Genomic DNA, 24,452 nt, shown 5'->3' on the forward strand with positions numbered 1-24,452 from the left:
GGCAGTCGCTTAGCAGCCTCTTCACCGAGTCGGCCAAATGGCAACGAAACGCGTCCAGCACGAGGATGGATGGAAAGGACAACAGTGCACCGGGCCGTTTGCACCACACTGACTTCACCCAGCCGAGGACAAGATCCTCGTTCATCCAACCTTTTTCATGGCATCTCACGATGACATTCTTCGGCAGCTCCTCACCTTTCGGCATTGTCTTGCGCTTGAAGATGACATAGGGCGGGAGCTTGCGGCCGTCTGCCGTGCACGATAGCATGACTGTAACCCGCGTCTTCTCGTTTCCAGTAGACCGGATACAAACTTGTTTAGAGCCCTTCTCATGGACGGTGAGGGGCGATGGCATGTCCAGGTAAACCGGCGTCTGGTCAGCATTGCCTATTTGCCCCAGCTGAAAGTTTTTGGTCTTTCGCAAAGAAATCACGTGGCGCTGAAAAGCCACCAGCAGCTCTTCGAAGGATTCGGGCAGCTTTTGTGAAATCGAGGTTCGCCGGCGTAGCGAGAATCCAGCACGGCACATATAGCGATGTATCCAGTGCTTGCTTGCTTTGAAGGCGGAGCTCGGAATTCCCTTTTCCCTTGCAAGCTCCCTAGCTTTTGCCTGCATAAGCTCTACGCTCACAGCTAGATGCGATGCTCGCTGTTCTCGTACGAACTCCGTCAGAGCGAGTTCAATTTCCGGGAATGCGCCATTCTTTGGCCCGCGAAAGCTTCTTCGCATTCCCTTGCACGCGAAAAGGGCTTCTTTCTGTCGTCGCCATCCGCGAATGCTTCCCTCGGTGACGCCAAACTGCCTCCCGGCCGCACTGTTGCCGATGTTTTCAGCAACTAAAATCACCTTTCTCTTAAAAGCAGCCGAGTACTGTTTCCGAGACCCTGGCATCTTGCTCGTTCACTTAAAGAAAAAAGCGTGCACTTTTTCGCGAACCGTGGTTTGCACGAGAGCACATGCGCTGATGCTGTGCGCACTCGACGACCCAACAACGAAGAGACGACACCTCGACGTCGTGGCCACTGCGGGGTGCGGCCACGTTAGGGCAACGAAGCCAAGCCGTAGCCGCACATCGATAACAAAGCCAAGCCGTAGCCACGCGGCAACAACGAAACCAAAACTTCTCGCAAAACTTTGACATTTTGGTTGGGATCCGCAAATAATACGAGGCGGAAATTTGGAACGCTGAAAGTTGGAAAAAAAACTCGTATTATACGCGGGTTTTTACGGTACCCTTGTGCCAGATGTGTGCCAAGCTATGCCTAACTTGGAAAGCTGCTTTATCCTGAAAAGATTGGGGGAAATTGTTTCAAGCTTCTCCAAATTCTCTGCTCTCGAATTTTGTAGTGCTGTACTTTGCTATTCAGCTAGACTTAACATTGGGTGTCTTCGGCATTTTAAGGCGAAAGCCTTTAATGGCTCATCGTTGTCGTCAGCAAAAGTGTCTCGATTTTGCGGCGGCTCTGATGCTTAAAAAAATGAATAAACCTTGTCTCCTACCGGGAATCAAACTTCCATCCCTTGGATTCCACTGCGACCACTGCGCCACGCCCGGGATCGTGAAATGCTCTTCATAATTCCCCTTGTCTACAGTGAGAATGATAACGAGATTCCGCAAGTGACAGATACTCTCCTTTTCTTTCCTGTAGACAAATTATAGAGCGCCGGTCAACTGTAATGCGTTCAGTGAAATGCTTGGTTTTCAACAAGGGGCGCGCGATGTACTGTCGCGACAGGTCATGATGTCACAAGGCGATTAAAATGCATATATGAAGCTGACCCCACGGGCGTCTGATCCAGGCATCCGTGCGCCCTTTCATTTGCCGCTTCCTCGAACGCCACACCGCACAGCAAACAGAAGCAGACCCAGATGTCTAGGAGGCATTAGTACAGCAGGCATCAGAGGCGTTTGAAATTGATTTACAGGATAGAAAAGGCGCAGTATCTGTCACAATTCTCCGCGTACACATGTACCATGCCGTAACGTAAGGGAAGGGAGGAATGTGAAACAGCAGTCACCCTCTTTACTCGAAGCATCATTCACCGCCACATTCGCAACAAATGCGTAGCAGAATACGGCACTCAGGCTTTTGCCTTTCACCACTTTAGTCGCCAAAGTGTCTCATAATTTTTAAAAATATTGTGTTGAAGCTCATTTATAACAAACATGACTCTCATGGCAACATGGACCTGCATGTTATAGTTTTTATGCCAATACGGAAGCTACCGTCGGTGTGGCAGAGTTTTGACGCACGCTTCGAGCCACTGTCCTTTTGAAAATGTGAACAGTACACCCAAAGATGGAGGACAATCAACATCAGGCTTGTCCTTCTTAGAATCTTTTGTCGGTGTCATTCAGACTAGCTGGCTGATTATACCTAGAGGGAGCCAACTTATCAAAAGTTGTGCTTAACCTTGATGCAACAGTAAGTGGTGATTTCTGCTTACACTGTGCACTGGATTTCTCAGAATATCTTATTTTAAGAATGCATTGACGTGTGACAATTCATGGAAAGAGCCTGGGCTGACAATGCACGTGGGTATAATGGTAATAGGTCTCGATGCTATGTAATAGCATTTTTGGACTGACTGAATGAGTCACTGTTTCAAAGTCTCTTTCTGAAAATTCGGGCAGTGCTGCCGACAGTGAAAATTGCTGCAGGCACGATCCACCTGACTAAATGGGCACAACAGCATTGAGCTGCTTGCTGTGTTCATACTTGGTGGTTCATTTGTCATGCTACATCGTGACCCCAGCGCTCTGTCATTTCTTTTAAAGGTAAAAAATTTGGGAGGGTTTCCACAGACTGTGAGCTTTCCAGCTAGAATTGGTACAACCAGAATAAGGGCCTGATCAAGACTGGTCTGGCTTGCTAGAATCCTAAAGGCAAGGTCTGATCAATTACTGCTGCTTGTACAGACCAAAAGAGCACTGAATATGTGAGAAAACTGATTGACATCAATAAATAGTGGTTTTAATGCGAATGAGGTTAAAGCAGACGCCTTGCAAAGAAAAGTTGAGAAAGCTGCTGTGCATGAGAGTGTATGCAAATATGATCTTGAGGTAAACATTTTATGACATGCAAGGGACTTTTCGTAATTCACTCGAATAATTGGTACTTTCAGTTAATTAAAACAAATTTAAAAATTTTGGTTCGCCAGATAAATTTTAATAAATGTTAAAGCCTCTTATGTTGTACCTTGATTTCTCTGAAATGAAATTCGCTTAATTCAAACTTTTCGTCTTGCTCCAGCGTTCCCTGCATGCAAAAGAGTGGCAGTCAAGGTTAGACATGCTAGATTTACGGTGCCGTCGAACTCTCCATTTGGTCAGTTTGGATGCAATCAGAGAGAAGGCAGATGTCAGTCTAGCACTCCAAGCAATCGCAGGAGACCCGGAGCTACATATGTTTGTCTGATTTTCTTTGTACCAGCTCATGGCAGTAGCAGTTATAGTGCATTGGAGAGTGCCATTTGCTCTATTTAGAAAGGGTCTTGTCATTTGGGCGATATTGTGCATTCCCCTCACTTCCGTCCAGTGGTTCTCCATGCTCATCTAAAATGTGTGTCAGTCGCCAGCTGCTTGTCATTTGTCTGATAATGCCGTCCCTACATGCATGCTGTCACTTGTAAGGAGGCTGTACCACTACAGTGTCTCACCTGTGGAAAAAGCTACGAAAGGCACTAATATCGTGGAGTAGCTCTGGATGGTTGACATGCAGTACAGCGTGATGGAATTGCAAAAAAATTGTCATTTCTTGGAGTTCTCATTTAAAATTGTTTCACCTAAAAGCAAACCACCATTGCCATTTCTACGACCATTTTAACGTTTTTATAGCATTTGAATAGTAAAGTTCCAAAATACCATTTATATGCACATATATATTTATAAAAGAAACCACATTTAGTCTTGAATAGTGAAGATGCACTTCTGATAGTTCAAACTTGCGATAATAAAGACTAAAATCTGGTTCCTCAAAGTTTGGATTAATGAGTCTACTGTATTTCACGAAATTGTCTTTATTTTCATTTATACAGTGTAATACTTGCAAAAAGACCTCTCGGGTAGGATTCTATGGTATGAAGGAGACCCAGAACTGTAGCCCTTGTTGCATCGCACCAGCCTAAGAGATTTGATTTTGCCAACATAAGTGATTTGAAAACTAAAGGCCTCGTGCTCCTGAGTGCTTTTAAATCTATGCTTTATTGCTTCAAACCATTCCAGACAAGAAATTTAAGCACTCTTTACTGCTCTTTTCTAGATCAGCGTTTTTGTGCTGCAAGGGGTTCCAATTTAAAATTTCTGTCCTTGTTAAAAATCGTTGCGTCACTGCCAGTGTTCGCAGTAGTTTTCCATGCATGCCTTGTGCTCAACTCTTGTCCAGAGATAGCCATAAAGGTTGCTTGCCCTATCGTTCAGAGTTCATACCTTGCTTTTTTTTTTTTTTCAGGCTGCTACACAGCAGGGAACCCCCAAGCCGACGCATTGGCAGTGGCCGGATCTTGAGAGACCAGCGTGATTGGGACCGTGACAACCGAGAGTATGGCTACGGTGGAGGGCGACGCTTTGACGATGCCGGTCATTCAACCAGCGGAGGACATTCAAACCGCTATGGGCGCAGCAGGGGTGGTGAGCACTGCACCTACAACTTTGTTGTTACTCCTAGTAAATTTGATGTCCTCAGTGCACCCAAATGATTGCCCTTTCCAAGTATGCTTGTGCTTTACCGTAAATGTTAATGTGGTAGCATTAGAAGCCTAATCGGAGAAAAAATTTGTTGCTGTGGTCATTTAACTCTCATTGGCTGAAAGGGTTCAGACGTCATCACTGCCATAGCTAGCTTCTGCTAGTGGTGGAGAGCAGATAAATGCGGCTAATTCAGTAGACTCTGAGCTTATAGTCCGTTGACAATACGGAATGTAATTAAGTTTTTGCCTGAATTTTTCAGGGCTCTTTATGCAACAATATTTGTTTCTTACTTTGCATGTTTGTACAGATTTCTTAAAGTGCTTCAGTGCAGAAACACTGGTGCAGAGATGTGCTTAACGCATCAGGAAGAGTGTTGGTATTGTACTGAAATAATTTTTCTAAGTAAACATAGCAAGTCCTGCTGTGTGCCGTGTGTAGGTATAAGACAGTCTGGAATTTCATAACTCTTCTAGAAACAAAATCAGCCATCACCCTTCAAATCTCATTAATATTTTGCGCACTCTTGGCAAAAAGTACTGGTAGCATTACACCAACAAACATGTCTCAGACGTGATGTGTTGAGTAAACCTCAAAGCAAGTGATCGATTTTAATGTAATTGCACGCTGCACTATGAAACAAGACAAACAAGGAAGCGCAGGGCAACAAAGGTACGCAGGATAAGCGTGCACTGACATCGCAGTTTTGCATGATCTTCGTTCAACATGCATTTTTTCTTGCCCTTGCTACTGAGGTCAAACTTGTCTTTATCCATTTGTCTAAAATTTGTCACTGTCCGCTAAAGAAATCTAGCAAATTTGAATTCTACGAGATTGTTCACAAAGTTGCCGCAGATAACTAGTGGCATAGGTTGCTGAGCACAAGCTGGGCTGTCTGGGCTGACAGCAATTGCAGCACTGCGTGATGAGGGGAAAGGGCAAGGTGCTATTACCTCGCGCGCGGCTTGTGGGGTGCTTGCAAATTGAAGGAATCTAAAAACGTTGCATGAAACTAGAGGAACTAGGCTAGGACATCTAGTGCTATGAAAAGTTAGAAAGGATCAGTCATCCCTTTTATGACCTGTGCTGTAACATGCTTGTGATGTTTCCCCCATCCCCCCAGGCCGTGATGAACGCATTGAGGAGGAAGAAGAGCCAGAATGGTTTGTGGGTGGTCCCACCAGTCAGCATGACACCATAGAGCTTGTGGGCTTCGAGGAAGATCCTGAGATGAGCCGGCGTGCTGCCCGGCGCATGCGGCGCAGCCGCGAGTTTGCCAGCCGGAAGCAGCAGCAGCAGCAGCAGCAGCAGCAACAGAACGGTACTGAGAGGCGCACTGCGGACCAGGAGCCAAGGCATGACAAGGAGCAGCAGTCCGCGGCGGCAGCGGCGACGTCGCAGGGCTCGTCAACTGTGACTACCAGCACTGCCACTAGTATTGCACCTGTTGGGATGGACTCCTCTTCGGCGTCCGCGCTCAGGAGTAAGTTTTTTTTGTGCTTTTTTATATACCATCCTTCATGCGTTTTTTTCACTTGTTAGCTAGAAGCCCCACTTTAGAAAAAATTGTGAGGCATTACGTTCGTGTTCCACTGAACTGTGGAGAGGGAATGTGGCAGCCAGGGGATGGAGGACCGTGGAAGCGAAGAAGGTAGAGGAGATGCTGAGGAGAGAAGGGCATGCTGTTCAGGAGAGGGTAAAAGGTGGTCTTGCGGCCAAAGAGAGGAAGGAAAGGGAGAGCTTGTATATAGTGGCACTAGTTGGCCAGGGAAAAGGGGAGAGAAGTGAAAGTGGCATATTGCAGCCACTTTGTTATCCAATGCGGCACATGATCCGGCATTGCATGCAGCTTCCATATTTTTTAGACAACATGCCCACCTAGCATGTTATAGCGAACAAATGCTGCTTACATCATCTGTGAATTTTTAAAGGCATATATGCATTATACAGCTTCATTTGCTATTGCTTTATCGGCCCACCGAATATGATGTAACATTTGGACCTAATATGCTTTTCCAGATGTTATTTATGGGGGTTATTTTTGAAATAATGCTCCACGGGGAGGTTAGACGCTGCACTCTCCATCTAGCTGAGGCGGGCCAGCTCTAACAGAGTTGTGACCCCCAACCCGAGGTGCGAGAAGTCGCCACTGTGGTGGGTTCGGGCCAGAGGTGTTAAACACAAGTTACATACTTGAAGCAGGCTTTATTCTGCCCAAGTAATTGTACTCGGCAAGACGCAGATCTCGAGAAACAACTGCTGTAGTGAGGGAACATCCGCTCGCGTACGGTGGTGAAAGAAAGCACCAAATGGATTAAAAATATGCGAAAAGGGGAATGGATCGTTCTGCTCGCCTCGCATGGCCACGCGCTCACGGCCCGCAGCAGTCGGTGCGTACGATGACCAGGCGAATTAGGTGATGGTGGCAGTCTGCTCGGCAAAAAGTTTGAACTGCGCGTGTGCGCATTCAAGTTTGCAGGAGTGGATTTTCTCTTGTCTTCCGGCAGGTGGAGTGGAGGTCTCCTGGCTACGTTAGAAGGAAATAGGGAAGGTCGCGGCTGCGGCGCTGCGGGAGACTAGAGGCAGTGGAGGTGGCTGATGTTTCCGCCTCTCACCATGCTTCCTACAGCATGCGCGTAGCCTCACTTGAGGAATTACGCGCGACCATTGCAGTGAGAAGAGGGATTCATGTGTATACCCCCAATTTCTAGAAGGTATCTTCTTGCATCAGGTGGCAGGCTTCCATCCATATTTTTACAACAGATGAGAAAGAAGTGAGCAGTGATGTGGACCAAGAGCTCCTGCACCACTGCCTGCTTCTTGTTCTTCATGTGAAAGCGCCGACTTAGTGAAGAAAATGATAATTAGCAGCACTGAGATTGCAAAATGATCAGGTTGTGGGTTACCAGAAAATTTCCCTTCGTGCCTGTGTGTGGCTCACATCACTAGCCAGTGGTAAAATATAAGGTTTTTGTGTGTGTGATATTTAATTATTCCAACAAATCAAATAATCTGCCAAATGGAAATTCCTGCTACATGTTGCTGTGAAATGTTAGTTTCCCTTTACTTTTGCACTACACCTGCATGAAACATAATTCTAGAGCTTTGGCTAGAGTGCAAAGTGCAATTTTTTTATTCTACAACACCTAGAACATCTACTACAAACTGAAATTTCTTCTGCTATAAAAACCTGTTGTCAGTTTCTCCACTGTATAACCATGAACATTGCACTGTTCTTGGCATACGGAATAGTGATCTGCATTGCTTGGCTATGTTAGAAGCTTCGTTCTGTTTTAGCAGTGACTTGTTCTGGTTTTGCTGGCTCTTAGCCTTCACAAAGTTCCTTGTGTCCTCCAGAATCCTGCTGCTGGGAATTTCATCTCCGTGGTAGGAAACTGTTCAAGGCATGCTGTGAAGTGTATTTGCTTCTACGGCCCTGAGGCCAGCTCAATAAAAAATTTTAGTGAACCACGTTTAATTGCCATACATTACAGCTGTTCGGCTTTGTGCAGGAAATGATAGCCGGGAGTCATCAAACAGTGCAAACTGTGCCATAGACATCGGCAAGTCATCTGGCGATGGACCTGGGCAGACCTCGACGCCGCTGACTACGAGCCCCACACTGCCGGACAGTGTCGGAGCTGCACCACCTGCTCTACCGGCACAGGATGGCTTCGATTTCAATGACATCTTCAAGCCGGACTGGTGTCCCAGATTCCTTTCGGTTTGTGTTTGTTTCCTTCCTCTCTTCTGGCTCATTCATTCCTGGCAGTAATGCTGTGTCCTGAAGGTAACAGAATTTTTGCTCACAGGATGCAGCTCTTGGGTAACTGGGCATTATTCTGAGGATAACGCACTGTGCTGAATGAAAACAGAGCTTTGTTAGGTACAGAAGGCCAGAAATGAAATGCAGCTGTTTCGATCACTATCAATCATAATCGCTTGACACTTTGGTCAGTGATTGGCCCCTTTGCCCTGCCGGAAGAAAGGCCACAATGCTGGCCAAGTGGACTAAAGCAGTGTTTTCATCACTGGTAGATTTCTTGCTTAGTTTCCTCATGTTGCTGTGCATGGTCCTGCATTGTCAGAATTGCTCCGGAGCTTTCCACTGGTGTTTCTCATAGCTGGGACGTACTGTACCATACCATACCAGGACAGGTAAACTTGGTTATAACATAATTGTAAAATATCTGCGATTGCTTGTTACATCCAGGTTTTTGTTAAATACAGTTTTCGCATGAAGACTCAAGATGACAATGCAGAACAGAAACCAGATAAAGAATTTAATGTAAGGGAAGCCACCTTAAAGGTGTTTATAGCAAACCCCATTACTCGAAGTTATAGATGAGGCGAAATGTTCAGAGATCAAACTGCGGGCGTGGCATGGCTGGGGCAGCAGCCTCCATCTATGCCGTGGCTCATACGATGAGTCTGAAAGATGCAGTTTGAGAAGCACCATCACCAGGCTAGGGGAGAGTGTGCACGGTCGTGCCGCCGCAGGGTGAGGAGGTGCCTGCGCCTTTCCGTATGTTCTCTTGCCTGCCACTGTTCCTGTAATAATTGGTATAGTAGTTCTGCTTGATGTTCCTTGAAAAGAGCCTCTGACCAAACGCTAATTTGAAAATAATTGAAGCCAGCAGGAACATAGAGTGGCACTTTTTAAGCTGAGTCTTTTTTTTTTTAAAAAGACACGGGTGGAAGTGCTGCTTCATTTTCTTCATTCTGCTCCATCCTGCTCCAAACTGCTTTGCCTGCTCCATCCTGTTTTAAAATGCAATGTTGCTTCAAAACTGCTCTAAACCGGCTGCCTCAGTGTTTTGCCATCGAATTTAGTGCAACAAGGTTTGCCACACAAAAATAAAAATGGCCTTGCAGCTTTTTTTATTTCTTGACCAATTGTAATAAAAATTCGCAGCTTTACTGAATTTTTAATGCTCATTTCAAATGTGCAATCTTTTTTCCTGTAGCCCAATTGGTTTGCAATATAATTATTAATCAACTACCATTGTTTAAGGGATAAATTCTAAAATAATGGGTTGTTCAAAACTTTAGCATTAAAGCGGGGCTAGATAGCCAGAAAAGTAAAGAATGAAATGTTGGGAGCAGTTTCCCAATGTAATAATTAGCACTCATTTCGCAGCCTTATCAATTTCAGTATACAGTGTGTACCAAGTGGGAATAAATGCATCAAAATAGTTCATTTTAATCCCGCCGGGGTGGCGCAGTGGTTACGGCGCTCGACTACTGCTCCCAAGGACGCGGGATCGAATCCCGGCCTCGGCGGCCGCTTTTCGATGGAGGCGAAAAGCAAGGCGCCCATGTGCTGTGCGATGTCAGTGCATGTTGAAGAACCCTAGGTGGTCGAAATTTCCGGAGTCCTCCACTACGACGTCTCTCATAGCCTGAGTCGCTTTGGGACGTTAAACCCCACAAACCAACCAACCATAACTAATTTTAACTTTCAAAAACAAAAAACATGCTTTCAACATTTCACACAGAATACATTCCGCTTCCCATTGCAAAAAAAAAAAGTCTGCTCTATGTGGTTTGGAGGCAGAGATATTGAGGCCGCAAAACTGCAAGTGGTCGACAATGCATGTTTTGAGAAAAGGCAAAAAAAGAAACGGGGGATTATTTAAGACATTTACTGGTGCAATGCACTCATTTGCAATTTAAAATGGTTAGAAACCTTCAGAGATTTAGTCTTTGCTCTGCAATGTCTGTTGCCTCTTTCATTTTGATTTGCAGTTGCAGCATGTTCAGTTGTCACTTTTTCGACTGCTTGAGTCAACTTTTTTCTTTTTTTTTTCTCACGTACGTCATTTTGCCACGTTGTTCCATAAAGACCGTCATGAGAAACATTCATTGCGAAAAAAAATGTAATTTGGAGCTGTTTGCTGCATTCTAGTGCTCTGCATTGCATGGTAAGCAAGCGCATTCACAAGACTGAACGCGATCCGATCGGTGCAGGTGCATGACGAGCTCTATGGAGATGTGGCCCCGCAGTTTATGCACTGGAGAATAAGTTTGACTGCGATTTCTTATTCACAATCACCTTTTTCAATGCGAATATCGCTGCCAGTTTTACTTTGCCAATCCCGGCAAACTGTACATCTGACAAGCGTGAACTTTGCCTCGCCAAGCGGACTGTCTGCCACGCTGCCGTCATCGTCACGAAAACAATTCGACTACCGCTTCGTTTCTGGAGTTGCTGCAAGTCCAAACTTTTTTTGTTTTGAGCTTATCTTTCTGCCCATCTGCGGCCTGTGATATCACTGTGTCGCGGCGGGTGCGCCTGTTGGCAGTACCAGTTTCCTGTGCTTGCGAACACTCTAGGCCTACTTCAGGCTTAGTAAGCACTATCGTTTGGTGCACAACTTTCATTGGCCTGAGTGCACACAGCCGGGGGCAGGGCATCACTTGAGATGATTAATCAACAAATTTTTTTCTTTTTCCCAAATTCATTGCCATGAATGCACCTCGCGGTTCGAAACCAAGCGTGACCGGCATCCCGCGTCTAGGGCGCATCGAGCAGGCGCAATCAGCCAGCTCCTCCAATGCGATGACGCCCTGCCATCACGTGCACCCAAAAGCCAATGTGATTGCGAATTCCACATTTTCTTGCTATTTTTTATGCGACCAATGCCCGAATAGAAACAGCAGAGGCGGCAATATGAAGATGAAAGGCGGTTCCAGTGCCGCGCATGAAATTGGAGCTGCGCCTCACCGAAAATCATTGTTTTGGTGGCCGTTTTCGGCCCAAATTGGGGCGACATCGATTATATTAATTTGCACTGTGATTAAAATACTGACCATAGAGATGAAAATCTTAGCTGATAGGTAGATAAAGAGCTACTGATTTCAAAAATCGCATTTTCTAAAGGAGTTTTTCGTAATGTTTTGGTCCAGAAGACCCGTGTCTCCCCTTAACGGTATTTTACTGCAAATAAATGCGATCCAATGTAATTTGAATAAGCGAATGTCAGAAGCGCAGCAGGACGATGGCATGTTGCGAGTTGCATGCACGTGGTATAGGGGCTGCCATAGTCAACTCTATGGCAGCACGCAGGTAGTAGAGGTATACAGTCGAACGTCTCTACGACAAACGCCTCTACAGCGAAATTACCTACATAACAAAGGATTTTGTAGGTCCCAGCCGCATTTCTCTTTCATGTGTATTGTGAATGCCTCACAACGATGACCAGTACAACTAATTTGCCTATACAATGAAGAAATTGAGGCATTCCCTATGGCTGATTTACGCCTTTACAACGAGCATATGTAGCAGCACTGTCATTGCGCTTCGCAGCCTACACTGAGTTACGGGAGCACGTAGGGAACACCACTGCAAAGAACACGCTGGAAATTTTGAACTACACAGTAGCCATGGTGCCCGCAGAGACACAAAAAAAGTGCGGAGAGTGCAGAGCTACCGAAATGTTTGACGAACGGTGCCAGACTAGCCTGCTGGCAAAAAGCAAATCTAAAGGCGCAACGGTCCTTGCGCCCCCTTCCGGATGTTGCGCTAAATAGCGAGCTGCAGTGAGCCGTAGTAAACTGTGGTTAGCTGTCTGTTCCCAGTTGTTGTTCAGGTCAGTTGCGTTGTTTTATGATTCGTGCATGTTTTGGCTATTAGTCATGTCTTGTCAAAGATGCGTACATATTCTGCAGAGCACTGAACATGAAATAAACAGTAATCAGATTGTATTTTTTATATGTCAGGAAGCAGAAATTGCCATTAAAGATCCCCAGGTGGTTGAAATTACTACATCTTTCTCTCTTTTCATTTTCACTCCCACCTTCCTCCCTTCTCCTATGGTGTGGTTCAGGTGTTCACAGAACAACTTTAATTGATACTGTGCCTTTCCTTTCTTGTGAACACACGGACACTTCGGTTTAGACTCAAAAACATAATTCGAGTGCTTGAGTTTGGTTTGGTCCAAAGCTACTTCGAAATGGCATTATTACTGCTCCCTGAGCTCCCCTGATTTTAGCTGGAAACTTTAACTGGATTGCAGGTGTCATAATGCAGAGCTTTTGCCATTTCTCTGTGCTGTGCTTAGCCAATGCATTTTCATGCACCTCCCGTATCAAAGCAGAATCGTTTTCCCTCCTCCACATTTAGGTGAAGGTGAAATGTTGCATGCTCACTTCACAGCCCTGTCTTGTCACCTTTTTGCTGCGTGCGTATTTCCAGTGCTGCTTCACCGTGGCGCCGGTAGCATCCTGTGTAGTCGGCACTCTGCTGAAGTGAATGGGTCATCATAGATGGCAATATTTAGTTTCGTTGACTTTATCAGGGGGGTTGACTAAAACGTCTGTCCCTAAAGAGTTGAATCGGCCTCTTTCAAGTAGGTATTCACAAAGGGAAAGGAAGCTCCCAAACTGGCGCCCGGAGTACTCGTTGCTGTGTACACGCGTATCAATGATTCTTCACGAGAAGGCTGGACCTTTCATTTTCTGAACAGCATGGACAGAGACATCGGGCTTCCACATTATTCTTATTCTTCCACACCTTAACAACACAAGAGATGCTGCCTCGGGTCCCTCAAAATACCTGTCACTTTCCTTTCGCCTTCAAGCAGTGAATCTGCGTTGATGTTTATCTTTTGTCCCTGAGCCTGCCAACAAGTGCTCTTTAAAAACAAAGCTCGTGGCGATCATTTTTCAGGACCTGAAGTGGCGCGCGGTGATGATAGTCTTATCAAATAATCATAATTTTTCACTTTCGAAAACACCGATAAAAAGTTTCCAACCAGCCTCTTTGTCAGCTGGGGAACCGAAAAAAAGCAAAAATGAGAAACCCCACTTGCAAAGAGCACCGGCTTTGCATGCATCTGTACGCGACTGTTCCCCCTCCTCCTCATTTTCCTGCTCCACATGCATGCGCGGCTGCGCCTGGCATACACTCCCGTGAGAGCGGGCTGCACAGACTCTACAGACAGCCGTGCCCTGCACGGCCGCAGCTGCGCATAGGTTTTGTAGTTCCTTTCCACTCCGCCAGAAACAGAGCACTGGCGTCGCGGCGCCAACTCCAGCTTGGGTTCTATGCACAACTCCTTTTTAGCTTTGAAAACTCAGTCCTTATTTGTGTTGTTTTAAGCGCAGAAGATTTAGTAACAAATCCGCTTCTTAGATGGCAATGACGAGCTGGGATCGCTTCCTTGGTTGTGTCCACATGCTTCGCCCCCTTGCACCAATGACTTGTGGAGAAGCTATACAGTCGCAGTGTTTGTGTTGTCGGCATTCTCCAAACCTGGACTGCTAGTATGTAAGCGAATGGTTATCAGATGTTTCACCTCTATGTCCCTAAAGCACAAGAAAAAAAACCCATCGTCTTTCTCCTCATGAAGTCATGTTTCCACGGGAACGGGTGCCTCATATGTTGGCTTGTTGACTTTCTTTGATGCTTCACGCCATTGCACCTAGGCACTGCAGGAAAGGAACTGTGGCAGGTGAGAGCCGCTGATCTTTTTTTTTTTTTCATGTCGGGAGTGCGGGAGAAACATCGAATGCAGCCTCCCTCCCATCCATCCCTGCTGTGGCACAAATACAAATGATCACACCAGGTTGACAGTTAAGCATGTATATAATTTTTAAGGTGAAAGCCTTTATTTAATGGCTCATGCTGTCGTGGACAAAATATGTCCCGATTTTGTGGCGGCTCTGATTGGACGAGGCGGGATGACGTCATAGAGGTCTCGACCAACCACAGAGCATCACCACAGTATGTGCGAATGCGTGCCTTATATGGCCACATGCCAATCAATGATCAATTGCTAATTTATTACTAATTCAATAATTAACTAGTGAATGACTAAGTAATCAAATAATTACCTACTTAATGACATATCTAACCATTAATTACTAATTAGTGCTAGTTGCATAGCAGAATGAGGCACTCAGGCTTTCCCCTTTCACTACTTTAGTCGCTAAAGTCCCTCGTAATTTTTAGGCTTGCAAAGCAAATGCAGTGCAGCAGCATCATTTCGCTGTGCAAATCAAATGACTACAATTTTGTTCCAAAATGTGGAATAGTGAAGCAAGGCACTGCCTGCTTAGGAAAAACCCTGAGTGGTCAGCCCCGGTACTTACTGCTGTGGCCTGCCTGATAGCTTGCAGGGTGTCTAACGCTGCTTTTCCTTCTCTGGGCAGGAGGATGCCCTGGGTGACACGGAGGCTGGGCTGAGCGGGGGCAGCCGCTTCTCCCAGTGGTTCCGGCGAGACAGTCCACCGCTGGAGCAGCAGTCGGTGCCTCCCCTGGATAGCGGCCTGCTGGCAGCCCTCAGCAGACCTGCAGCAGAGGAGAGCGGCCACCCGCCTCGCCAGCAGCACCAGGAGAATGACCTGGCCTCTCGCATCCTTGCTTCAGGTGCTCCTACCACTGCCACCTTCCTGTTGCCTCCTCCTTCGCTTCCTCGCCCCCTGCTGGGTCCTCGGGTTCATGGTGCCCGACCCAAAGCCCGTCTTCTTCCTTCTCTGCACTTTGGCGGTCCTGTCTATCGGGGCTCCTTCTGCTTCCTACCTCCTCCTGCTCCTCCTCCTCCCTTCCTGTACCGTGCGTATTTTTCAGACTGCATTGCACTTTAAAATGCAATTTCTGTGCAGTCGGCCAGTTTACTTGACCTATGGCAGCCCTGGAAACCAATAAGGCTGCGCTTGCAGATTATAAAAATTTGACTTGTGAGAATGTATATGTATGTGGTCGCAGTATCAAGTGGCACTCAAGTAATATTATGAGGCAGAAAACAATGGCATGAGCAATGCAGGCATTGGCCTGTATTGGCTTAAAAAAAGTAAGAGTGAAGAGTTTCTAGTTTCTAAATTCCTAGCTCTTCACACACTTCCAGGATGTAAATACCACCAAAATAAAATGTTTTTCAACAAAAGTAAATTTTTTTAATGTAAACTGCAAACATACACACACTGCAAAATAGAATTTGGTATCATTTTTCAGGCTTGCAGGGATGTAATATGTCGAGGGGGGGGGGGGGGGGGTACATGAAGTATTCAGCGCTGCTTGCTAAGGCATGGCATGAATAGTTTCCCAGGTGATTGCTGTGCATTCTGTATGCCATGAAATTGCTATATTTTTAGTTTTGGTAATTTTGCAAGCATTAGGGGACTGAGTTCTACATTCGAAGTACTTCCTTACCGTGTTTGTGGCGGAAAAAAATGAGTGTCTTTTTGAGTGCTTTACGCAAGTTTGCCGCCTAAGGACCTCTGCTGGGCTCGCTGCAGCTGGCGTAACCAGTGGTGATGGAATGCTGAGAGTGCCCACACCAGACTCCTACTTCACGCCCATCAGCCCTGCTCTGCCCCATGACCGCTTGTCACCATCACCTCCTGTTCGTGGTGGTACCTCCAAAAATATCCTGGACATACTCATGGATGCCAACATCAATGTTGAGGCCCACATGCTCAATGGAGATGCGGCCAAAACTGCCCAGCTGCGGGAGCACGGTAAGTGAGGCCTGTTCTCATACTACTGTGAGAGCTTAGGTGGTGGAACTAAAGTCTAACCTCGATATAACGAACCCAGATATTGAAAACGTTTTGGTAAGCACATGGAATTTTCCTAAAGCGCGTACAGTTGAATCCCGCAATAATGAAAATCACAAGTTTGAATTTCTTGTCGGTGTATGTATAAAAAATCCCATTTGAATTAATGGGCTCTCTTATACATGCACTTCTGTGAAATTTGGCCAGACCAAGTAATGCAGTCTGAATTGTCCGAAAATTTTAATCAAGTTTTGAATTAACGAGCTTTCACTGTGTATTCTAGACAAAAAAAAAAAAATACATTGAGCATTACACATCTATTTCGAGAAAGACTCGTTCGTACATGCACATGAAACATATGCTCTATGAACTGGTGCTTTAGAACCAACCACCATTCATAAAGCGTCGTGTAGGCCCGCCACGTCCGAATCCGTTGTTGCTGTGAAGCCCGCTGCCACCACCACATCGTTGTTCATTTCTGCGTGTTGCCACCTTTTGGCCTTTTCTCCTGCCTTTTTTTCTTGTCTCACTTCGTTTTACAGCCTCGATGTTGCCAGAAAGTTGGTTCCTCCTCCCAACTTTCGAGTCTGGTGGTGGAGCTAGCTTGATGAGCAGCAAAAGAAATAACATTATATTCGGAACAAAGGTCAGACTATAATGCAAAGTGCATTTTCAACAATGGAATTTCTAGGGAAAAAAAAAGCTCATTACAGCAGTGTAAATGCATTATATTGCTGACAAACTGCAATACATGCTTTGGAGTCATTGAATACCTTGAGTTCCTTGCTTCTACATCCTTTGATGATTGAGTGTTGGGTCCTGTTTCTCCTTTTTTTCTCCTCTAGCACTGGCCGGCAAAGCCAAGAGTGTGGAAGAGCTGGAAGCTGACCTGAAGCAGGTGGTGCTTGGTGTTGGAGGTCACAGCAGACCCATCCAGCACCATCACCACCACCACCACCGTCACCATGAACAGCCTCAGCATGCTCACCATCCGATGGGGGTGGTGCCAACCCTCAATCTGCCCTTGCAACAGCAGTCAGATCAGCAGCAGCAGCAGCAGCATCTGCAGGGGCTGCTGAGCAAGCTGGGGGCTCACCCAGGCGGCCCTGGAGCATCACTTGTGGTGCCCCCATCACTGCCGGAGAGGGCCCTGCATGAGGAAGACCTTCTCAGGGTGGCCGGCCAGATGCCCCCAACATCCATGCAGCACCACGGTGAGTGCCCCGCTATTAAGGGGGGACATGGGTCTTAAAATTGGTATTGTTATTTATTACCCCAACTTTATGAAACCTCACAGAATTGTTCAGTTTTTTCTACTGATTTCAAATATGCAAACATTTCTCTTCTAGGGCAATTAGTTCCAAAGGTATTAGAGAATTATTGTATTGTCTGCTTAAACAATAGGAAAAAATATGCTCATCAGAAATTAATTTTTAATATACAGATAGATACTATAAAGTGTAAGGAGTGCAATGCTGGAAGCAGTTTTAAAATTGAGCTAATAATAGAGATTTAGCAGCCCACTGAACTTCGCACTCACAAGCATGGCAACTGTGTAAGGATTTCAAGTTAAGATATAAAAGTTTTACAAGTGAAAATAAAAAATGTGCTTCCAACATTGCATTCCTTATACTTTATAATATCTACCTGTATATTAAAAATTAATTTCTAATGAGCATTTTTTCCTCTATTGTTTGAGCAGACAATAGCAATAATTCTCTAATACCTTTAGAACTAATTGCCCCAGAAGAAAAATTTTTGCATATTTGAAATCAGCAGAAAAAACTGAACATTTCTGTGAGGTTTCATCACATTTGGGCAGTAAATAATAAAGTTAGTTTTAAGACCCATGTCCCCCCTTAAGTGCGTTGGGCTCAGGTGTCCTTTGATGTGCATATTTTCATTTAGTCAACAGTACACCGTGCACAAACTTCCAGATTGTTTTCCCAGCTCATGTGAAAACATTTTAAATGGAAAATATTTTCGGGAAAGCATCTCAGAATGTGTGACCTAGAAGGGAATACACTAAAGATAAAATGTGACTGTTTTCATGATGTCAAGTAAACGTTGAAATAGGGTTTGAACCACTTTTGCATGCGCACAAAAATCGTGCACTAATCCACAGTGCCTCAGTAGTACTAATGGTATTGAGCGCTTTTATGCTCTTACCCCTACTCGCAAGTAATTTCTGCTAGGTGGCATGGTTGACTCCCCACTCTATAGCTTTGACTATTAGTAAATACATTTTTGATAGAGCACACGCTCATTAACTCTTTCTCTACTGTACCCATTGAGCATCGTTAGCCTGCTAACGATAACTTTGCACGCTGATTTTGAACCTTTCAGTGTTGCTCACGGACACGCTATACCATGTAGCGTGTAGTCAGATATCTGAAGTTTCAATTTTGATGCTGTTTACGTTTTTCACACGAGATGGCTTTTTTTTAGTGTGCTCTGAACACGCGGCAGCGTCGGAGTCTCGTGCGAGAATGGCGGCATCCGCGTCGACGACGTGCGCTTCGAAATGTCTCAAATCTGACAACTCTGCGCTATCTACGATTGATTTTATCAATGACCCAAATAGCAATGACTCTGAAGGTGCTGCCATATCGACAGATTTCAGTTCCAACACCGATGATGGAAACCTGCCCGGAACAGCAGTTGAACACCGGCAGCCCATAACAATGGCGCTCCGCAGCGGCCCTCGTCGAATGCTTTGTGCGATTGAAGTTTTCAGTCTATGGCGGATGTTATTGGAATGATTTGTGAGAACACTAACAAGTACGGCTGGATGAAGATTATGGATAAACCCAGTTATAGTGAAGCCGACGGCTCGTGGAAAGGGGTCACCCCAGCAGAGAACTTTCATCCGTCTGCTTCTCTACATGGGGATAGTAGAACTACAGTGGCTGCATCTGTACTGGAGCACATGAAGGCTTCTTTCTAGATTCGTTCCCCCCCAGATAATTCCTAGAAGGCAATTCTGGGCTCTTCTTAGCATGCTTCATGTGTTGGACCCGGGTTTTGAAACCCAAGGAAGCAAATTGAAATTGCACAGTTTTCTGGCTCCTACAGCATGTCAACGAACAATCGGCGCATTTGTTTCAGCCGTGCAAAGAACTTTCTGTTGATGAAAGGATGGTAAAATCAAAAGGGCGATCTGGAATCCGGCAATACATCAGAAATGAAGTAGCCAAAGGGGGCTACAAATTGTGGGTACTTGCCTACCCTTAATCTGGGTACACAATTCAGTTCGTTTACGCTGGCAAGGGAGAAAAGCAAAGTGCAAATGGCTTAGCCTGTGATGTTGTCACCCGCCTGTGCGACAGCTACCTGGATCAGGGCTACTTCATATATATGGACAATTTCTGCACCTCAACCAACACTTGCTCGAACACAAGACACTGGCTTGTGGCGCAACACGCAAAGACACGTGGCTTTCCAAAGGACCTGAAAGGCACCAGCTGGGAAAGGAAGGCCAAGTTAGGACATGTGTGTTGGCTCAGAGACAGTGGTGTGCTTTACCTTCAGTGGAAGGATCGACACATTGTCCCATGATGACCACTGCCTGCACGTCAAACAAGCATGTGTCTGCGAAACGACAAAAGACTGGAAATGGGAGCAAATTTCTGTCAAAAAAACCACAGCATGTCGACGAGTACAACATGGGCTTGCTTGGTGTCAATAAATCTGATCAACTGGTTGGTTTTTACAATGTTCTTCAGAAGTCCGCCTGGTGGTGAAAAACTCTTTTATTGCGATAGCAATACTACTGTAGGCTTTCAGCCTTCAGCATAGCATGGCTGGTAGCCACGTTTTACCTACGTGACGCTGTGACGTCACACCCCATGTGGGCTGGCAGGAGCTGCCAACCAAACCAGGTTCACAGCCTACAGTGTGCCAAGTTGCGGAGTGCATCTCATGGCTGATTTGAAAGCTCGTTCTGCAGTGTTCCACTAAACTGCACTGCACTCATGGTGAACTGTGTATTGCACACAGGAGGCAGAGTGGAGCTGTGCAGGCATGATTGAGCTGTGAGAACATTTTTGCTGCATGCATCAATTTCTTCACCATTACCTCTGGTTTTAAGACTATGCAGCTCTACGGAAAGGATATACGTGGCCAGATTATAAAAGTTCCAAGTTTGTTTAGGGGGCTGCTGCCAGCTTGCTTTCAAACTGCAACCAGCATTTGCTTCTGCAAAGTGACTTTTTAGTTTGGGAATATAGGTTCACGAGTGCTGCATAAAAACTAGTTTTCATTGCTTACCAGGGTGAGTGAAAATCCCAAATCAGTCGCCAGGTTTCATGCAATTTCTGAATGCTATGTGTCATGTGCACTCCACTACTCCACATGATTGCCCTGCTGCAGTAGTGGCTCGTGTTATGATGCTCCACTGCTTAACCATAGGATGTGGGAGCAAATCGCTGCTATAGCAGCTGCTTTTCAATGGAGGCAGAAGCAAAGTGTCAGTACAGAGTGCGATGTCGGTGCACTTTAAAGAACCCCAGGTGGTCTCAATTAATCTGGAGCCATCCACTACAGCGTCCCTCATAGCTAGGGTTGCTTTCGGACGTTAAGCCACACATACCAAAACGAATTGTGGTAAGATGCGAAAGCGTGTTTGGCATTTTTTCACTGCCAATTCAGCCATGTAGTGCACAAGACTTGTTTCATTTCACTGTGAATGTGAGCTCTTTTGTGGAGGGTGTTCACAAGACTTGCCATGGCAATTTGTCACATGCAACAGTACACAGTTTTGGAGCAAACTTTTGGCTTTACTCTAGTTCCCATATGTGTAAGTGTGGACAGAAATAAGTGGAACACACTGTTGATTTTTTAAATTTGACGCGCTGCCCAATTGATATTTGCAGCTTTGGCATGTGCAGGTGGGGAGTAGACACTAGCATGCTGTATTGTGGACAAGCAATGCTTCTGTATCGTATAGGGAAGGCATGATTGCAGTTAGAACGGAAAAGTGTTTACTTGTGTCGATTTACTTATTATTACATGTCTCCACTTGTACTTTTGTCCATTGCCTATTGCGCGAATGTCTGAGCCCTTGTGTAAGAAAGCGCCGATGGACATTCTTGAATTTCAAGCAAACCTGAAATGGGGGAGCGGTTGTTTTCTCAACTCTTTGGGGTGGAGATACAGCATAAAGTTGAGGCATATTTGTAGATTTGGGGCCTTGTTAATACAGTATTTGCACGAACATAATGTTGCACTGGTTGGCATACATGTGCCGTCCTATCCCTTAATGATGCATGGCGCAGTGGTATTATGCAGAGTTTTAACGTCCCGAAGCAACGTGTATATAGTGGAGGGTTCCATATTAATTTTTGCCATCTGGGTTTCCTCCATGCATGCAGACAGATTGTCCAGTATGCGTGTGTGCCCGAGTTTCTGCACCAGCCATTGCTGCCTGTATTGAATGCGCATTCTTGGACTTGGCATTTGAGCACTTTTACCACCTGTGGAAAAAAAATGGCTGAGCCATCCTTGCACCTGCCCTTTGCAACATGTTAGCACTCGATGCAGGCATGGCTTCCCGTGGTGGTGGGGATGCCCTGCAACCCCCGGGGCTGTTGTCGCAGCTACTGCGTACGTCTGGCAAGGGCCCCCATCAGCACCAGCAGCAGCAGCCACAGGGTGGCCAGGATATGTTGGTGAAGATCCTTGCTGGAATGGGGCCAGTCTCCCCGGGCCTCCAGCCCCCACCACCGCCTATGGCATCACAACAGCAGCTTAGTCCCACGGCCCAGCTGCTGGCTGCGCGGCATGACCCCATGACTGGTGAGGGGTGCTCTCCTCTGTCATATTCATGGTGCCGCTTGGATACCATTCCTATGATACAACTCGACACACTGCATTCCACGCTGGGCGGAGCAGCCAAACATGTTACCCTAACCTGATTGGTGGAAACGCTGGGATTGGATGCCTGTAGTGACGAAGTAAAAACTCCAATCAGGATATCCTGATAATGAGCCTTCTCAAAGTGATGCAAGCTTGATTACAGGCCCTCATGCAGGTTATCTAGGTCAAGTTTTTTCCTTTCTGCAATTGGCATGGTATACCAAGAAATACCACTCCTAAGGTAATAAAACAAAACAAAAAAAAACCTATGGTATATGCTGTCTTGCCGTGAGGCCAAGTGGAACAATTTTGACTGATGATTGTCTCTGCGTTGTGCAGCCGCAGCTGCAGCAGCTATGCTTCGGCAGCAGCAACAGCAGGAGATGCTGAACAGCCTGCTGAAACCACCAGTGGTCACCACGCAACGGCCCTCGCCCACCCAGCAGCTGGGACTGCTGGCTCCATGTCCCTCTCCCCTGACAGTCCCCCAGGACCCCCGAAGGGTGCCCTCCCCACTAGGTGTGTGCAGCTGAGAACTCTGCACTCAGTAGGCTCTGAAACATTGTTCAGACATCCAATGACTACTTGAAATATGCCTGCGCCACAGAAGCGTGAACTACAGCAGTGGCATTGGCGGCTGATCATTGTTATTCATGCTCGTAGTCAGTAGCAGGCATGGCAGGAGGCTAGCCACGGTCGCACCCGCGAAAAGATAACGTGCCACAATTTTCAGATTGCTGTCACTCAGCCTGTGCTTTAGAGAAAGCTTCTGTGCATCCTCTTTCATCAAAAGCTTGGTATAACGGCATAATGAAGCCCATGGAATGAGCGAACTGTGTGACGTCCGGCATGTTTACTAGTGAAGTGGCTGTCGAGGAGTGCTCAGGTGATTCAAGTGGAGGTTGATTTCTGAAGCGAGAAACGCCTCGAGGGCCGCTGGGAGTAGAAGTTCGAGGGATGGCGTGCTTGTCAATAAGGCAGTAAATGCTGCCTTCCTATTCCCTGCACTCATGTTGGGCTGTGACAGTGTTGTGCCTTCCTGTGCAGTGTTTGGCCAGCACCCGTCGCCCGTTCCTCCCGTGGCAGGACCCACACCCGGTGCCCCAGTGCCGTCGTCAAACACTCTGCAGGTTCACGTGAGTGCCGCCCATGCTTTTTCAGTGGAATTGAAAGTCTGCCTAGTTTATGGAAGTGCTATACCAAAAAGATTTGGAATAGCTGTGCTTGTAATGCCGTTTATTGTTTGCAAGTAAAGGATGAAGACTGATTATGCCCAGTCGCGAACGTGCATACGCAGTTCTGTAACGGCTGTGGTGGCAGTTTTTGTGGTTGTACTGTGCATGGTGTGCTAAAACTAGTATAAGCGTGCAGCGTACTTTGTTGGCCGCTTTTCGTTCACTGATTAATAAGGCTTTTTCAAAAGGGAAGCTACCCATCTGGCATCTATTTCACTTAAAACTGTTTTGAAAACTAAAATAAATAAAGCAAATATTCCAGAAACATGATTCGCTCGATATGTATACTTTGAGATATTGAATACCAAAAATTTGGGAAAATTATCACATATTCGCAAGCCGTACCATTGATTTCTCTAAATTGCCCAAATTTGCCACTTGCTTGCCATCCCTGTCTTCCATTTTTGTAGTCAGTGTTGCTGCCGTTCACTGCCTTTGTTCCACAAAATATTGATTGTGCTTTCTGTAGGAACGCGCATGTGACTTAAGGATGTAAAATTCATCTCTAACAATCCACTTGTAGGGGCAGCGCACTCTCGGAGCAAGGTGAAAGTTCACTTTGTGCACAGTTATCTACATAATCTGTGAGTGTGTGTGAAAGCGTCGGCTCTGTTAGGTTTATTTTTGAGTTTGGCTCACTAGCACTTGACCTTGGCTTTCCATCTATGGTGCAAAGTTTGGTTTAACTGCAGTTAACACTAATTTAGGTCGATAACTAGCACAGCTCATTTGCACCCAACCTAAGCTTTCCAAAGGTATATGACTTGATGCAATAATGCAAAGGCTGGTTTTGATAGCATATTGATCATTAATGCTAATTTAGAGGTCGCTAACTAGCACAGAGCATTTGGACTCATCCTACGCTTTTCAGTGGTATATGACTCTATGTTGTAGCGTAAATATTGGTTTAATTTCAATTTACTAAATATCAATTATTTTGGCCCAGTAATTCATCAACATAAATGTATAATTAACCAATTATCTAAACTCATGCTTGATCATGTGACATATACTATGCTTGAACACACAGCTTGACAGTATCGAAATAGACTAAGTCCTGCTTTGACCTCTGATCTTGAAGTTCAGCCTGTCGTTTTCCGAAGTTATACCTTCGTGAGCAGAGTTGATGCTCTAAAAAGACAGCCAGAGACAATACTAGATCACGTGCACA

At 45.8% G+C, this 24,452-nt stretch overlaps 1 protein-coding gene across 2 annotated transcripts in view; it reads left to right on the top strand.

Annotated features, from left to right (window-relative positions):
• Positions 1-24,452, top strand: part of LOC146197554 (uncharacterized) — a 55,837-nt gene that overhangs the window by 15,114 nt on the left and 16,271 nt on the right. Inside the window, exons 4-12 of one of the 2 annotated variants that reach the window (XM_084599455.1) lie at positions 4,453-4,631; positions 5,812-6,171; positions 8,201-8,412; positions 14,844-15,060; positions 15,930-16,151; positions 17,036-17,404; positions 21,720-21,986; positions 22,386-22,565; positions 23,094-23,182. In XM_084599455.1, coding sequence (XP_084455581.1) covers positions 4,453-4,631; positions 5,812-6,171; positions 8,201-8,412; positions 14,844-15,060; positions 15,930-16,151; positions 17,036-17,404; positions 21,720-21,986; positions 22,386-22,565; positions 23,094-23,182 — 2,095 coding nt within the window. The remainder of the gene's footprint in view (positions 1-4,452; positions 4,632-5,811; positions 6,172-8,200; positions 8,413-14,843; positions 15,061-15,929; positions 16,152-17,035; positions 17,405-21,719; positions 21,987-22,385; positions 22,566-23,093; positions 23,183-24,452) is intronic. The other variant, XM_084599456.1, reaches the window with a different exon arrangement.

This window comes from Amblyomma maculatum, chromosome 3, assembly GCF_055883805.1.
Source record: "Amblyomma maculatum isolate TAMU_Amacu chromosome 3, ASM5588380v1, whole genome shotgun sequence".
In the NCBI taxonomy this organism is placed as follows: domain Eukaryota; kingdom Metazoa; phylum Arthropoda; class Arachnida; order Ixodida; family Ixodidae; genus Amblyomma; species Amblyomma maculatum.